Source organism: Manis pentadactyla, chromosome 12 (genome assembly GCF_030020395.1).
Source record: "Manis pentadactyla isolate mManPen7 chromosome 12, mManPen7.hap1, whole genome shotgun sequence".
NCBI classification, from domain to species: Eukaryota; Metazoa; Chordata; class Mammalia; order Pholidota; family Manidae; genus Manis; species Manis pentadactyla.
In genome coordinates, this window is record NC_080030.1 from 16,435,092 (window position 1) to 16,452,693 (window position 17,602).

General features: G+C 40.1%; 1 protein-coding gene and 1 pseudogene across 1 annotated transcript; one reads left to right on the forward strand and one right to left on the reverse strand.

The window, feature by feature from the left end:
- Nucleotides 1–347: 347 nt before the first annotated feature.
- Nucleotides 348–1,322, reverse strand: LOC118921234 (olfactory receptor 7G2-like; annotated as a pseudogene).
- Nucleotides 1,323–9,187: 7,865 nt separating this feature from the next.
- LOC118921240 (olfactory receptor 7G2-like) lies at nucleotides 9,188–10,123 on the forward strand. Its single transcript, XM_036902898.2, has one exon. The coding sequence runs from the start codon at nucleotides 9,188–9,190 to the stop codon at nucleotides 10,121–10,123; it is 936 nt and encodes a 311-aa protein (XP_036758793.2).
- The last annotated feature ends 7,479 nt before the right edge of the window (nucleotides 10,124–17,602 follow it).

The window sequence follows — 17,602 nt, forward strand, 5'->3', positions numbered from 1 at the left end:
TGGATGACACAACGTGGTTCAGGGGGAAGCCAGTGTCTGACTTTCCCCACAACCTTGTTTCAATTCCTTCCCTGTCCTACATATATTTAGCAATGTGCCTTCATGTACGAGTGAGAAAAAAAAAATATAACTAAAATCCTTGCCTCAGGCTCTTCTTCCATAGACCCTGAGCAAAGACCTGGAATTTAGAAAATAGAAATTGACTGGAAAACATCACAGAGAGAGACAGAATGCAAAATCAGGTTTCAACCACAAGTAAAATGTACTTTGACATTCACTGTTACATACAAATTTGGAAATGGAATAAATCAGACACTGTGGCACACTCGTGGTTCTATCGGTTTCTGTCATTCTAGAAACTTGATGCCAGAATAAGTGGCATAATCACAGAGAGTAGGGATCCTTCTGAAGAGTTTCCTCAAGGCCCCCTTCATGTCCCTGTTCCTCAGGCTGTAGATGAAGGGGTTCATCATTTGAGGAACCGCAATGTACATCACTGAAGCCACTGTTGTCTTCCTGGAGGAGTCAGTAACTACAGAACTAATATACACCCCAAACACTGTCCCATAGAACAAGGAAACAATGCACAGATGAGACCCACAGGTGGAAAAAGCTTTAAGCTTCCCTTCTGCTGATGGAATTCTCAAAATAGAAGAGATAATTTGAGCATAAGAAAAAATTATTCCAGATACAGGAACACCTGCAAAGAGGCCAGCTGCAAAATATATCAGGATATAATTAACGAGGTTATCAGAGCAGGCCAATTTGATGACCTGAGCAAGTTCACAGAAAAAGTGGGGGAGTTCCAGGTCCCTGCAGAAAGACAGCCATGATACCATCAGACTAAGGATCAGGGCCACCCCAGTGCTAAGGAGGAAGGAAAGCAGAATGAGCAGAACTCAGAGCTGGGGGTTCATGATGACCATGTACCTCAGGGGGTGGCAGATGGCCACGTAGCAGTCACAGGCCATTGTTGCAAGGAGACAGCTTTCACATCCACCAAAAAACATGACAAAGCTAATCTGGGTGATGCAGCCGGAGTAACTGATGTGCTGATTCTGTGCTTGGATGTTCACCAGCATCTTGGGGATCGTGGTTGTGCTTAAACCGATGTCAGCCAGGGATAAGTTAGAGAGGAAGAAGTACATGGGGGTGTGGAGGTGGGAGTCAGAGCTGAAGGCCAGGATGATAAGCAGGTTCCCCAGGATGGTGACCAGGTACATGGACAGGAACAGTCCAAAGAGGAGGGGCTGCAGTTCTGGATCCTCAGTCAATCCCAGGAGGAGGAATTCTGAAACATCTGTGTGATTTCTGGGTTCCATGTAATTGAATCTGATGGGGAAAATGGGATAGAAAGGAAAGAAATTAAGTGGTCCCCAGATGTGCATGAGAAACATCAGAAAGGAAGTTGTTATAAATGGCAGTGCTTGGTCCCACTGCAGACTTACTGCTGAGAAACTCTGGGGCGAAGACCAGGAATCAAAGCTTGAACAAACACTCCCTATGGTTTTATACATGCTAAAGTTTGAGAACCACATTAAATAAAGAGGAAAAAAAACTTTCTGTCTACTGCGAAGCCAGGTGAATATTCACATCTTTCCTTCTGCTAGTTTTTCCCTCCATCTGCATCTCTCACACTTCCTTGTCCCTCCACTTTCTTTAGTGTTCCTTCTTTTCATTTAACATCAACCTTCTCTGAAAACCTGTGCCAAGTGCTGAATCTGAAGAAAGTGTAAGAGATGACATGGCGTTACTTCCAGAAACATTTCTTGTTTCAAAGAAACATAAATGAGAATGAAGTTCTCCAAGACATCTTGTAGAGCATGGTGCCCAAACACTCACGTGTCTCAGGATCATCTGAAAGATGTGTTAAATTCCAAATGTGACAGCCCACACTGCTACTCCATTCATCCATGGGGAAGCAGGTAAAGCGAGCTTACATCAAGGATGGAAAGTGCTCTGTGCTTATCAAAGACTAAGTGCAATCTTAGATGGTCTGACTGCTGAGCCGACCCTCATCGATCATTGTTAATGTCTCTGCATCACACAGAACCAGCATTTCTAAACCAACACTTCATATTGCATAGGTTCCCTTTTAAATTATAGTTTTTCATCCTCAGCCATATCCCAAAACTTTCCCCTCTTCAGTAAGCTTTGTCCACATGCACCCACGAAGTAGGGTGTGCAACAGGACACAGCATCCATCCATGTATATGCACTGCTACTGTCAAAGATTAGAAAATAGTGGCCATCAACTCGAAGCTCATTACGTCCTCCATGAGATGCATTTATCTGCACTAGCTATTAATTCTAAGAGAAGCTGGGCACGTGTAAATGAGAATTTCTGGGTCATCCTATGGGGACTTCTTCCCAAAGGTGTTAGGTAGTGTGACGTGACGTGAAAAAGAAGCGAGAGCTAAGTGAGAGATTGAAATGTGTGGACTTCTACAAACTAGATGAAAATAGTAGCAATTCTTGGTCTTTGAAAGATAGAGAATTACAAAATAAGAGACATTTAAAATATCTACAAATAATTGGGAATCTCATCAGGATATTTCCTGTAAAAGTGCTTCTCCTTGCCTGGGGAAGAGACAAATGTCCGTGACAGTCTTTCTCATTGGGTGGATTGCTGAGACTCAAACACTGAATTCCATCCTGACCAGCTCTTTGTGAATGGGGAAAATCCTCACTTGTATAGGAAGTCTCATGTCCCCATCTGTACAATGGGAGTATTCATAAAACTTCAGGTGCATATCAACCAGGATTAGAAGGAACACATTTAACAGGGGCTGCATGCTCTTGCGACCCTCATTATGACAATTAGTACTGTGAGTTATTTTTCTTGCCATGACTATGGGCTCTCTGCCTGTTCCATTCCTCACAAGGAAGCAGTGGGGTGGGGCAAGATGAGGAAAATGCTGAAGGAGAGAATATCCCCACCATGCTAACTACAGATTTCTGGGAAAAAATTAAAAGCTGAAACTCCAGCTTTGGAAATCCCGTCATGTAGAAAGTGAGTGAAGGAGCATCAGGCATATCATTATTCATCTGAAATGAACATGTGATTTGTTTGCACGTTGTTTTCATTGTGGATTCCTCAGTAAAAATTAAACAGAGATACCAATAAAGGAAAAAGTACACAGCAGTGAATTAAATAAAATTTATACATTACACTGTCTTCATTCTAGTTGTTTTTATTGCAATATATAATGCAGATACATGTGAGCTCCTACATTCCCTATTTGACATAACTTGATAACTTTCCTACCTCAAGGATGCACTAAATGAGCTTCAACTATGTCGTTTCCCTTAATTTTTACTGTAATTGGTATTATTGCTTGAGAAAAATTGCAGTGGTGTGCATTTGAAAGCTTTATGTAAATAGAACCATATAGTACACTGGGCATTCACATGCGATCTATCTTTTCTTTACTGTTTATATATTTTATCCACTTTATTAATTTTAACTACCAGAGAGGATCCCCCTGCATTGTTACACCATGTTTTATTGCTCCATTCCCTAAATGAAAGGTATTATGGTAAGTGCCTTCTTTCCTATAGATGTTTATTAAGGCATGTGTAGTATAAAGCCATGCATGGGGGAACCTCCAGATTCTAGATGAGATGGTCTCTGAGAAGGGGGACAAACAATATGGGGATATGGAGATGGACCTCCCTTAAGCACAAAATTTTGTTACTTTATGAAAAGATCTGAAGGTGATTCAGCAGAATGTCTATATTCAACTATTCTGGATTGAATGGGTGGCGGTCATATTCTAAACAGCGTATTATACTATCTCTGGTGTTCCAATATAAAATTATTGGTGATTTATTAAAGAGAAGCATGTATACTTGGAAGGCAGCTGGCTGTGTCTTTGTGTCTCTGCTTTCTCCCCTGTATCCTCAAGCCCAACAATAGGAGTAATAAAAGAACACTTCTGGGAAGTGGTATAACAAGAACCAAGAAAGGAAAACCTGAGTGAACCCTTTCCCATGACCACACCAGAATCCAGCTGAATGTCAGAAAATTTTATAACAATCAGAATGTTTCAGAAGTGTCAGAAAGTTCTCTGCTAAGGAGGAAAACAGTTTCTTCCTTTCTTTAGAGAAAATCGGAGACCAACAAACTGAGTAATGGCTGGCTATTTATTATGCAAATGCACATGAGAACCTGTGGAGGAGAAGACAGGCTGGAGACCATGGGATGCTTGGTTCTAATGATGTCCTGCCTGTCCCCTCCTCACTGCTTCCCTTAGATGCAGGTGCAGGAAAACACCTGGCCTCCTCACCAAAGCATCTAAGTTACCTGCTGGTGTCAGTGTGGAACAGCGCCTGACATGTCACCTGGATATTGGAGACCGAAAATCTGTCCTCAGGAAGGGCAGAGACACCATGTGAGGCACGAGGCCCCCATTCAGGAAAGGTCAGCCCAGAATGGAGCACAGGTGTACGCCTCCTGACTAGGTCAGCGCTGCTCCGGGAGGTTGTCACGGGCTAACTCCTCACAGTCTCTACATCCCTGGGGGACCAATATCCAAAGCTGCTCATTAGGTAAATGTTTTTTCTGTCATTCTGATCCCTGGGCTGTGCAAATCCTTACAGACCAAGACAACCCGAGAGAGGAATTCCTGATGGCTGATCCCCAAACCTTTGAGGCTAGGTGTCCCCCACTCACCCTCTCACCTGGCCAGGACCACCTCCATATCACATAAACTGAATGTAGGTACATACACTCCTTTGCTAGTGAATCCCAGGCTTCTGTTTTTAAGTACCAGTAAAGGCATCTTTCCATCACTGATATAAGGAAGGCTGATGGCAGTTTTAAGTGTGAAAACAGAGTTTATGGGTTGGGAATAAATAATATATTTATAAACTCAGCTAAGATACAGTAAAATTAGAACAGCTAGGGGTATTTCATTTGAAAGTCCTCAAATGTTTCTTCTACCTTAATCAAATGTTTCTTGTACCTTAATGTCTGTTCTATTTTACTCAGCAGTGTCTGAGCTCTTTGCTGTGATCAGTAATGATTGTGATCTACACAGAGAGGTCTTTTATTTTCTTACTCATTGTGTTGCCAATGGGTTTCAGCCCCGGGCAAGTTCACTATGGATTCAGTGGGACCAAAGAAATGGACAGCAAAACGTTCTTTGGGGTGAAAGGGTTTATTACCCGCTTGTTCTCTCAAGCCCTAGCGTTTCTGCCTTTGCCCAGAGCACTGGGCCCAGGTCTCTATATAGTGGAATAATAGCTTATTGCCTAAAGGTGTGGAAGCGCAGCCCAGCAACAGGCCAGTTACAGCATCAGGTGGTTTAAGTTCAGTGAGGATCCTGGCCATAGGAACCTCAACTTCCCCACACTCATCATTCTGATTTTCTGTTGCTGATATATTTTTTCTTGAATTATAGTTGATATACACTATTATACTGGCTTCAAGTACATAAAATAGTGATTCAGCAGTTCTGTTACATGTATTTATTTAACAACTTATATCTTCATTCATATGACACATATTGAGAGCACACTGTTGCCAGGCTCCATCATGCTTGCTGACAATGCAGTCATGTACAGACAGACAGACATTGTTGTGATGGAATTTCTCAGGTCCCATCATCCCTGGGCTGCCCTACCCTTGGTAGGCTTTTGTATCAGTGGCCTAACAACGCCTCTATGCTCTTGTTCCCACCACTCCTTCGGTGTCTTCCCTGCTGGGCTCCTGTTGTTTTGTATCTTCATTTCAGTGCTACTGTTTCATTGTTCCTTGTTTTCCAATTTACATTCTGATTGGTATACTCTGGAAGGGAAATATTTTCCTTCTCTCTCCTACCATCTATGGACCCCCTCCTTCTCATCTCACAGGTTCACAGGTATCCTCACTGGCTGCCAATGTCCAATCAATTCTTGGGTCCCAAATTCAGTTGACTTTCTCCTGCTGCTTGGAGGTTCTGGGAATATCATGAATCCAGTTACCTAGCCAGCAGGTAACTCGTTCCAATTCTTCCCTGGGGATTTTCTGAAACTTCACCTGTTGCAAGTCCACATTCAGGAGCACATGCAGTGTCCACAACTTGTGTGTTCACCCACGTTTCTCAAATATTGAGGCTCCACCTTTGCTTTCACTTCAGCACCTTTCTATTCTAAGACAAAACTTCTGGGATGCTCATTTCCCCAAAAGAAGTTAACCTCTTCCATCTGGAGGTAAATCTACAAAACCTTTAGATTTAGCCCACTCACTCTGTGTGTGACATACTTGGTAGTACCTGGAAGTCTTTGTCTCTGTTCTGAATGAGACCAACTGTGTCTTTTTATATTTTCCATTGATTTAATGTGTTCAAATGCCATCTTATCTCATGTTGGTTTCAAACACTATAGCAAGAAGTCTGGTGGTTGAAAGCACTAAGCTCATATAGAAAGTTAACATGTAAAAATAAATTAGTCAATGAATGAATGTTTTTAATATGAATCATAAATTATAATTATGTTGTTTATAATATATGCCTATAAATAATTATAATATTATAAACAAACAATATTCAGAATTGATGAAAAATTTGTAAGGAATGAACATATGGTACCATCTTATAGGTTATGGTTGAAATCTCATAATTCCACTGATTTTATGGATGAAGGAGCATATTAGCACTTTGGCCATGATACTGTAATTTCTCATAACCTTATTAAAAATGCAGTGCCCTGACTTCAACTCATGATCCCCTATGTGAAAGAAAAAATATACACCGAACAGATTGCCATGGAAACTGGAAGAGGAGTTTCTAAGTTCTTCAGTCTGTCTATATTGACCATAGTTAGAAATGTTAAAAAATATATATAGATCAGATGCTGCAGTATGAAAGAGACAGGATGAAGATTAAGATTCAGGAAACATTCAGGGGATCTTGAAAGAAACATCTCAGTGTTTGCACTTTACCATTACTTAGCAGAATTTACAAATGTATCTTTTTATATAAAACATATAAACTGTCATTTCACACTTAGATAAAAACAGGTTTCATGATGTCAGTAATTGGATGAGATGACATTGTTTATACTGAAAGTATGAAGATGGGATCCAATTAGAGGTCAGTGTCTCCACACATGCAAGGTGCGAACATTGGCGAGAGAGAAATGGATGGTGAACCCCAGGCCTTGTGGGGTAGGGGGGCAGCCATCCTAATTATCTGCCTTCTAGGGTCTTGGTCTTTAAGGGTTTGTACTGTCCTGGGACCTGAATAATAAAGTTTGTCTATTGAGGAGCTCAGTGTATTGAGCCTCTGGGGATGCAGAGACTGCAAATAGTGGGTCTGTGACCACCTCACTCAACGGCCCTGCCCAGTCAGGAGCAACAGCTGAGCCACCTCCCTGACATGGTCCCTTTTACCCAGAAACACAGGGCTTCACAGGGTCCCTCTCTCCTTCTCAGAGCAGAACTTGTGTCTCCATCATTCAGTATCCAGGGAACACAGTGAGCATCGACCATCCTGCAGTGATGCCAGCAGGGTAACCCAACATCCCCTAGACAATGCTGTGATCTGAGGGTGGCATTAAGGACACACGTATTCCTGTGAGTTGCAAGGCATGCCCCTGTCTAAGGTGATCAACTGTGAGTGTGCACAGGACACCTGTCTCAATATCATGACCTTAAAATGTCTACTTGCAGCTTTGCCACACTGCCCAGCTCCCACACTGCTGGGCTTCCCCTCTGTCTATGCAGTGGGAGGAACCATTTTTCTGTTGTGAATAAATCCTACCGTTCACAAATTCTCTGGCAAATTGAGCATGCCAGCATCAAGTAGGAAAGCCAAACATCTGTCAAGTAGGAAAACCAATTTTAAACGTGTACAGGGCATGACTCTGTGTGTGTGTGCCTCTTAGAAAACCAAGAACGATGCATTAGGTTGCAAGAATACTACCTAATATAAGAAAAAGTGCAGAAGATGATGGACATCAAGTAAGGACAGTGTTTCATGCAAGAAAGGAAAGGACCAAAATTGTACAAACCTGACATGGGGACTTCCTGTACCTCTTATTTCCTGCAATGAAAATACCTCTAGGAAGAATGGGGAAGAGTGCTAATTGGCTAATTTTGGCTGAGTGTGTACAGTCCTTCACTGCTATTCTCTGTACTTTTTAATGCTTGAATAATCCATCATACGAAGAAACATGCCAATGTAAATCTTATTTAAAATGTTTGCATGCTGTAGACGTTTTAGCAAACAATTGAATCTAATGTAGGTTTTCAATGCCTGTATTGATCATGTTTTCAGTTTATTTTAGCATATAACTCATTTTCACTGCCTTTTGTAGGTGACACATGAATGATATTTCCTTCCTTGACCAAGACTCCTTATCATTAGGAGTTCTCAAAATCCAAACAAGAACACGGGGCTTCTTTCTCAACAGCTAAAGAGATTTCCCCATCGACACAGCAAGTGCAGGAGCCTGGATTAAATTCAATCTCTTAGTCTATACATTATACCAGACAAACCAGTCCTCTGATGGCAACTTGGGTCCTTGGAAGTTTGTAGAACTTGAGTGACCAGGACATGACTATTATATGCCAGGCTCTGGTGTTCTGTCTTCCCAGAACATAATTATCATTATTTATATCAGTCTTTCAGAATTCTATGAATTTCATCCTTCCCCATCAGCTGTTTTTTTTAATTATATGTCATTTCTTGCGTTAATGTATCAAGTTCCTCAAGATGAGACAGATTTTGTAATTTCATTCTTATACTTCTGATTGAAGGTGTAGAATATTCTGAGGGAATAAAGCCATGTGATCTTTATTCCACACCCAGGACTCACCACAGTGTGTCAGACAGTCATTGTCAATACAATTTGGGGCTGCTTAAGTGAGAGGAGGGTAGAGGGGGAGGGAGAGAGAAGGGAGAGAAGAAGGATGGAGGGAGATACAAGAGGAGGAAATGGTTCCAGGAGTCCCTGGGGTCCATGGTATGGATGAGCATGTTTCTAGAACAGCAGTTCTCAGACATCAGTGCATATCAGCATCACCTGGGGGGCTTGTTTAAATAGGTTGCTGGGAACAAACCCTGGGAAGCATCATTAGTAAGATGGAGCAGGAACCAAGTACTGGCATCTCTAACAAGTTCCCACGTGGAGCGACTGCCTGTCCATAAACCATTCATTTTATTTCATTGGTGACCAATATTTCTGTAGATTCTTCATCAACATGGAACCCAGAAATCACACAGATGGTTCGGAATTCCTCCTCCTGGCATTGACAGAGGATCCAGAGCTACAGCCCCTCCTCCTGGGGCTGTTCCTGTCCGTCTACCTCATCACCGTCCTGGGGAACCTGCTTATCATCCTGTCCGTCAGCTCTGACGCCCACCTCCACACCCCCATGTACTTCCTCCTCTCCAGCCTGTCCCTGGCTGACATCTGTATAAGCACCACAACCGTCCCCAAGATGCTGGTGAACATCCAAGCGCAGAACCAGCACATCAGTTATACTGGCTGTATCGCCCACCTCTGCTTTTTCCTGCTTTTTACTGGTTTTGAAAACTGTCTCCTCACAGCAATGGCCTATGACCGCTACGTGGCCATCTGTCACCCCCTGATGTACACGGTCGTCATGACCCCCCGGCTCTGTGTTCTGCTCATTCTGCTCTCTCTGCTCTTTAGTGCTGGGGATGCCCTGCTCCACAGTCTGATGGTGCTGCGGCTGACCTTCTGCAGGGACCGGGAAATCCCCCACTTCTTCTTTGAACTTGATCAGGTCATTAAGCTGACCTGCTCTGATGCCTTCATCAATATCTTCCTGATATTTTTTGTGGTTGACCTAATCGGGGGTTTAACAATCTTTGGGATCATTTTTTCTTATGCTCAAATTGTCTCTTCTATTTTGCGAATGTCAAAAACAGGGGGAAAGTATAAAGCTTTTTCCACCTGTGGTTCTCCCCTCTCAGTTGTCTCCTTGTTCTATGGAACAGGTTTTGGGGTGTACATTAGTTCTGTCGTTACTGACTCTTCCAGGAAAACTGCAGTGGCTTCAGTGATGTACACTGTGGTCCCACAAATGCTGAACCCCTTCATCTACAGCCTGAGGAACAGCGACATGAAGGGGGGCTTTAGGAAACTCATCAGGAGGATGCCTCTCCTTTAGTGAATTTGCCATCTTACTTGAGTCAGGTCTAGAATGAGAGACATTCTGGGGTTTCAAAGCACTTAACTTTTCAACTACTAAGATTCTGTCAAAATGACAAAGAAAACCTAATGCTGAGAGCCTGACAAATTGGGATTGAAACCCAATTTTTCTCTGTCAAAATTTGTGACTATTGACAGATGATTTCAGCTGTCTAAATTCAGTTTTCTGGGCCATGTTTGATAAAGAGATTCTGGGCCCTGGGATGTTGGTATAGTGTCTGGGGGAGAACATTCTCAATGTAATATGGGACATGGTGGTTAGGGCGGAGAGTGTGTGTAAGCTGGGCCGTGGTCCCAGGTGGGCACTAGTGTTTGCCTTATCCAGTTGTTAGGACTGTGTGGATTTTGCCCCATATGTAGGCCTGCTGAGAGAGAAGGGGGATTGTCTTTCTAACCCAACTTGGTCATTATTGAGTGATCCTTCTATTAAACTGGTTCTCCAGAGTGATGTCATTATCCACTATCCTCGGTTTCATCAGGTGTGGTATTGGTATGATTAGTTTATGTCAATGGTTTGTGTTCCTGAGATATATGAACTGAAAGCTGAAGCATTCTTCAGTTATTTTTTAAAATCAGCTTAAGAGGTAGAATTCTTCTCCAGGTACATGTATCCAAACCATTGAAAATATGGTTTTCTAGGAGAGATGAGGAACAAGTAATGACATTTTCTGTACTCTTTTTTTCTCAAGAGCATGTTGACTGTTGAGGACCCTTATTCTTCCAGGTGCATTTGCCAATCAGCCAAGCAGGTTCTCTGAGGAACTGGGAATGTCACTGCATCTGCAGGTGCAAGGATGTCCTCAGGTCCTACAGCTATTGCTATTTGACAGGAAGCATTTGACCGATCAGTCAGCTTGTCTTTCATTTTGGCAATGCACTTCTGCCATTCAAATCCTTTCCTTATTCTATAGCAGAATCTGCAAGCTGATGTCCCCAGGGTCACACCTGGCAGACCTCCAGTCCCCTTGTGCCTCAGTGACTTACACCAAACATGATAACAAGTCCTTCCCAGAGGCTGCATCATGTAACTCACAAGAGCAGATGTTTAGGTGATGAGTCATGCCACATTCCAAATGTCAGAAGTGTTCATAGTCAATGCATTCTTCATCTGGGTGGGGCGGGGAAGTGTGTGAAATTTCCCTCAACTAAAATTGAACATTATCCATGTTAAAGTGTTTTAATTCAATGGTATTTGTTACATTACCACTATCTTGTAACTCTGACACTGTTTCCAAATCTTTTCCATCCGCATAAATAGAAACTCTGTAACCTAGAAGCCAGCACTTCCCAGTTTCCCTCCCTCCAAACCCTGATCATTTCTAACCAAATTTCTGTCTCTAGGAATCACTTAAATTTAAAAATAAAACAGCCAGGTGTTTTTCTTTTAATCTGCAAAACAATGTGTTTATTTGTGTAGAACAGAGCATTGTGATGTGGGCCATGCAAGGCGGGGCAAAACTATAGGCAAATACAACTAGGAAAGGTACGGAGCCTTATTTTATGGAGAAGGATGACAAGTTGGGAGGGGTTGTTTGGAAGAAAAGCAGGGGTTCAGGGTGATGACAGTTGATCACTGGCTGAAGTGTAGGGCAAGTGGATCCCTTGTAGGAGATACAATGCACATCATTTCTCTGTTGAGGTCTGTTATTGAGGTAAAGTGGTAGTGCTCCCCCTTCTAGCTTCCTGACCCAAACTTAGGTTTTCTTTTATTCTTTTTGACATATCACACAATATTTATCTTTTGATATCTAGCTTCTTTCAGTTAGCATAATGTTTTCAAGGTTCATCCATACTGAGCCATAGATCAGAACTCCATTCCTTTTCATTGCTGAGTAATATTCCATTGTATAGGTGGACTGTGTTTTCTTTATGGTGCAAACATATGAACATGAGTTATTTCCACATATTGGCAGTTCTGACTAATGCTGCATTGAGTATTGATCCACAAATACCTGTTTGAGTCCCTATCTCAGTTCTTTAGAATAAATGCCCATGAATAAACTTACTGAGTCATCTGATAACTTCATTTTAGCTTTCTGAGGAAACCACAAGTTGTTTTCCATAGTGGCTGTACCATTTTTCCATTCACACCAGCAATGGATCAGGGTCCCCCATTCTAGCACAAAAGTTTAAATTTTAATGAACACCAATGTATCTGCTTTTCCTTTTCTTTCATGCTTTTGGTGTAATATATAAGTGCACCAGAAAGTTATTCAGGTCATTCACAAAGTTCTGAATGTATTTACCTTGTGGCCACTGTGAATAATGCTGCCATGAGCATGGCTGTACAAACACCTGTTCAAGTCCCCGCTTTCATTTCTTTTGGGAATATAACTAGAAGTAGAATTAGTAGATCATATGATAATTCTACCTGTAATTTTTTCTCCAAGAAATGCCATACTATTTTCTATAGCAACTGCACTATTTTACATTCCAAGAAGACTGCCAAAGGGTTTCAGCATTTCCCCATCATTACTGACACTTGTTCTGTTGTTACTTTAAAAAAAAACTACAATCACCCTACTGCATATCAGGGTGCATCACATGTGGATTTGATTTGCACTTGCTTAATGATTAGTGATGTTTACCATCTCTTCATGTACTTGTGGCCTTTCCTTTATCATCACTGAGGAAAGTGTAACCGAGCTGTGGTGCATTAGTCATGGTTTAAAAACCATTTACTCATGGTTTTTGTTTGTTGCTGAGTTGTAGGAGGTCATTATGTTTGGGGGAGTATTAATCCATTATCATTTTAACTTTAAAGTTCTTAAGTTTATCACTCTTCTCACTTTTTACAGTGATTGTTTTCTCCTATTTAAGAAATTATTACCTCTTTTCAATAGTTTCTTGCACTGTTTTCTAGGCATTTATCATTTTGTCTTGACTTTTAAGGCTTTGGTAGTTTGAAATAATTTTTGAGTATGATGTAATATAGACTATAATTTCATTTTTCCTGTTAAATATAACAATAATTTCAGCAATATTTTCTGAATGGGACCATCCTTTCCCTGCTTTGCCTTCACTGTCCTCAGCAAAATCTTGGTAATTGGTACTATTTTTCTTTCTGTTTCAGAACAATACAATTTCAGTTACTATTTTTTACCTGTGTAATTAACTGTATAAGTTGTTCAATAGTATACCTTGTAAGGCAAGAACTCCACTTTGTTCTCATCAAGTCCAATATTCTTTCTCCATAGCCATTTCATATAAATTTCAAAGTCAGCTCTCAAATGCAATAAAATCTCACATTTGCCTTAAATCTACAAAGCTATTTGAGGAAAATAGACATCCTTATAATATTGGACATATCAACTCCTGAACTAGAATATTGTTTCCCTTAATTAGTTCTTTTTTAGTGTCTTTCAGTAAAATGTTATATATTTTTCCATAATGTGCTTTCACATCCTTGTTAGAATTCTTCACAGGTATCTACCTGACGATCTTGTTATAGGCATCCTTTAAAATCACACTTGAGAAACAAATTGTGCTTTGTAAAGACATGTAATTGGTGTTCCTATTTCTCTAATCATCACCAACACTTGTTATTTCTTGTTTTTGGATAGCGGCCATTCTGACTTGTGAGAGTTGATACATCATGGTAGTTTTGATTTGCGTTTCCTTAAAGGTAAGTGATGAGGAGCATCTTTTCATGTGTCATTTGTGCTTCTTCTTTGGAGAAATACCTGTTCAGGTCTACCTCCCATTTTGTAATTATTTTATTTGGTATTTTTTGGTGTTGAGTTGTATGAGTTAGTTATATGTTTTGGGTGTTAACCCCTTATCAGATAAATTGTTAGTGAATATATTCTCCCATATTGCAGGTTGCCTTTTTGTTCTGCTGATAGTGTCCTTTGCCATGCAAAAACTTTTTAATTTGACGTAGCCAAACTTAACTTGTTCGTTTTCTATTTTAATTCTCTTGCCCAAGGGGATGAGTCCAAGGAAAATTTGCTCATACTTACATTCAAAAAATTTTTGCCTATGTTTTCTTCTAAGAGTTTTATGGTTAGATGGTTTACATACAAGTCTTTGATCCATTTCACATTACTTTTGTGTATGGAGTTAGGCAATAATCCAGTTTTTAAAATACCAGTTTTTGAAGAAGCTGTCTTACCCATTTTATATTCATGATTCCTTTATTGTATATTAATTGGCCATATATATGTGAATTTATATCTGGGCTCTCTATTCTGTCCATTGATCTACTCGCCTGTTCTTGTGCCAGTATCACATTGTTTTAATTACTGTTGCTTTGTTGTATAGCTTAGAGACAAGAGAGTAATCCCCCCAAGCTTTGTTCTTCTTTCTCTGGATTGCTCTGGCTATTTGGTGTCTCTTTTGGTTCCATATGAATTTTAGAACTATTAGTTCATTGAAAGTGATGTTGGAATTTTGATAGAGATTGTATTGAATCTACAAATTGCTTCTGGCAGGATGGTCATTTTAACAATATTGATTCTTCTTATCCATATGCACTGCTGATTCTTTAGATGTGTGGCTTGCTTTTGCATATTCTTCATAGAGTTTTATGAATGAACACAAGCACTTACTTTTGATATAGTTGACTTTGTCAATATTTTCCATAATGCCTTGTGCTCAAGAAGTCTTTTTTATGAAATCCCTACTTCCTTGAATCTGAAGAACTTGTTGTATTGGCTTTTATATTTGAGGCATGAACCCATCCACAATTTGGTTTTGCTTTTGATGAGAGGAAAGAATAAAATTCACTTTTATGACCCTGCACCTTTTAATTAATAGTCCATCAAATCACTGTAATCCCACTTCTGTGATAACAGAGTAGTGCATATTAACATCAATGTAGTGGTTCTCTCTGGAGAGGAAAAAATTATCAAGAATGTAGAGAATGGAGTGCAAGGGTGGAGAGACTTCAAATATACATGTTATTTTATTTCTTTATAAAAATGTAATGTAAGATAACAGTATATTTTTTATTTTTGTTGAGTTACTCTTACCAGGAAACGTTGTTTAAAGTGTCTTAACTGTATTTATAATTATATGATTTCTACCCACATATATAATCTATGTTTTCACACCTAAAATTGGAATTGGGCTTCCTGAGATCCACCGTCATGCCAACAGAGAAGTTGGTTTAGATCCCCATGGAGACTTTTTCTGAAATACTGGGTAGGAAGCAACTTCCCAATCCCTTGGGTTTATTCCACCTGGTTTAAGAGTAATATTGACATAAGACAGAATAATAGGGGGGAAAATTAATGACACGTGTAAATACACCCTTTTCTGCTGAGAAAGAACTAGTTTAACTAGGTCTGAAATAGCACAGTCATAGGAGATGTGGATGTCCAATTCAACTTTAGTGGATATTGTTAAACAATTTTCCAAAAATGGTAAGTCAACATAACCACATGTTCAAAGTGTATGAGAGTTCTAATTACTCTTCAGCATCACCAACACTGAGAGTGGTCTTTTTCATTTTGATACTTTATAATGAACCAGTAGTACTCTTGTATTAGAAAAGATTTTTTTTAGTTTTTTATTTTGGATTTTAAATAAAGTTGCAAAGATAGTAGAGATGGGATCCAGGTTCTCTTAGGTTAACATCCTATATAACAATGGTACATATGTCAAAACAAATTAAGTTATTGATACATAACTGTTCAGTAAGCTATAGACTTCACTTGGATTTACCACTTTTCACATTAATAGCCTTTTCTGTTCCAGAACCAACTTAGGACACCACATTGTACTTAGTCATTAAGACTCCTCTGGTCTGGGAAAGATTCTCAGTCTTTCCTTGTTGTTCATGATCATGGTAGGTGTGAAGAATACAACTTTTCAGTTTCAAAAAGACATATGAACCCCTATGTTTATTGCAGTACTTTTTACAGTAGCCAAGATATGGAAGCAACCTAAGTGTACATTGGTAGATGAATGTATAAAGAATAAGTGGTACATATGCACAATGGAATACTATTCAGCCATAAGAAAGAAACAAATCCTACCATTTGCAAAAAGATGGATGGAGCTGGAGAACATTATACTCAGTTAAATAAGTCAGGTGGATAAAGACAAGTGCCAAATGATTTCCCTCATTTGTGGAGTATAACAAAGAAGCAAAACTGAAGGAACAAAATAGTAGAAGACTCAGAGACTCCAAGAATGAGCTAGTGGTTACCAAAGAGGAGGGGTGTGGAACAGCAAGTGGGGGGTGAGGGAGAAGGGGATTGAGGGGTGTTATGTTTAGTACACATGGTGCGGGGGATCATGGGGAGAACAGAGTAGCACAAAGAAGGCAAATAGTGAATCTGTGGCATCTTACTACACTGATGGACAGGGACTGCATTGGGGTCTGTATGAGGACTTGATAATATGGGAAAATGTAGTAACCACATTGTTTTTTCATGTGAAACCTTCATAAGAGTGTATATCAATAATACCTTAATAAAAATCATTTAAAAAAAAAAGCTTACTGTAAAACAACATATTTTTGATTTTGCTGAGTGACTCTTTCCAGTCAAAAAATTTTTAAACATCTTAATGGTATTTATAATTATATGCTTTCTACCCACATACATTTTCTATGTTTCCACACCTAAAATTGGAATTGGGCTTCTTGAAATCCAGCCTGCAACCCAACAGTGAAGTTGATTTATATCCTCATGGAGACTTTTCTGAAATATTGTGGAGGAAGAAGAAATTTCCTACACCCCTTGAGATTCTTCTAGCTGGTATAAGAATCAAACTGACATAAGGCAGAATAAAAGGAGAAAAAAACAAAATTAATTACATATGTATGAGGACTCCATACATATAAATTCTGAAGACAGGCAGGGTCCATGAGGTCTTCATGCCATCCTGAACTAAGGAGGTTGGGGTAGAGTTCAGAGACGGCAGAGGAAAAGGGAAGTAATTCACAGGCATAAGAAAGAGTGCATGTCTGATAAATAAATGTTTGCTTGGCCACACAGAAACCGTGGGACTCAGAGAGGAACTGTGACAGGCTAGCCACACCCCTCCCTCTCCCGCACAACTTGCTCACATTATCCCACACTTCCCTGTGGGGATGGCCCTCCTCATAGCGCAGGTCCTCTGTCTAAATTGTTACGCACTAGTTGGGGTGAGCATTAAAAATGTACATAACTATTGAATCACTATGTTGTACAATATAAGATTGTATATCAATTGTAATAAATAATATCCAGAAAAATCTTTTTATTGAATTAAGGGGGGTGTCAAGTTTCCTTCTGAATCTTTTGGGCCTTGGCTGCCTGCAAGTCCGAGACAATCTGCATGTCACAATGGCACCTCTTGTGGGCAGCCTGCTCTTGACGCCTACAGAAACAAAGACGCCTTTGTTTGTAACTAAATTCATTGGAGAATAGTGTGTGTGTATAGATGCAAGGCAAGTGGAGTCAGGTAAACACACACAGGTGGGGAGAAGTGGATAGTAGGGGCACAG

Excerpts from the sequence above, each read along its gene's own strand:
- LOC118921240 (XM_036902898.2), top strand. The coding sequence starts at position 9,188 with ATGGAACCCAGAAATCACACAGATGGTTCGGAATTCCTCCTCCTGGCA.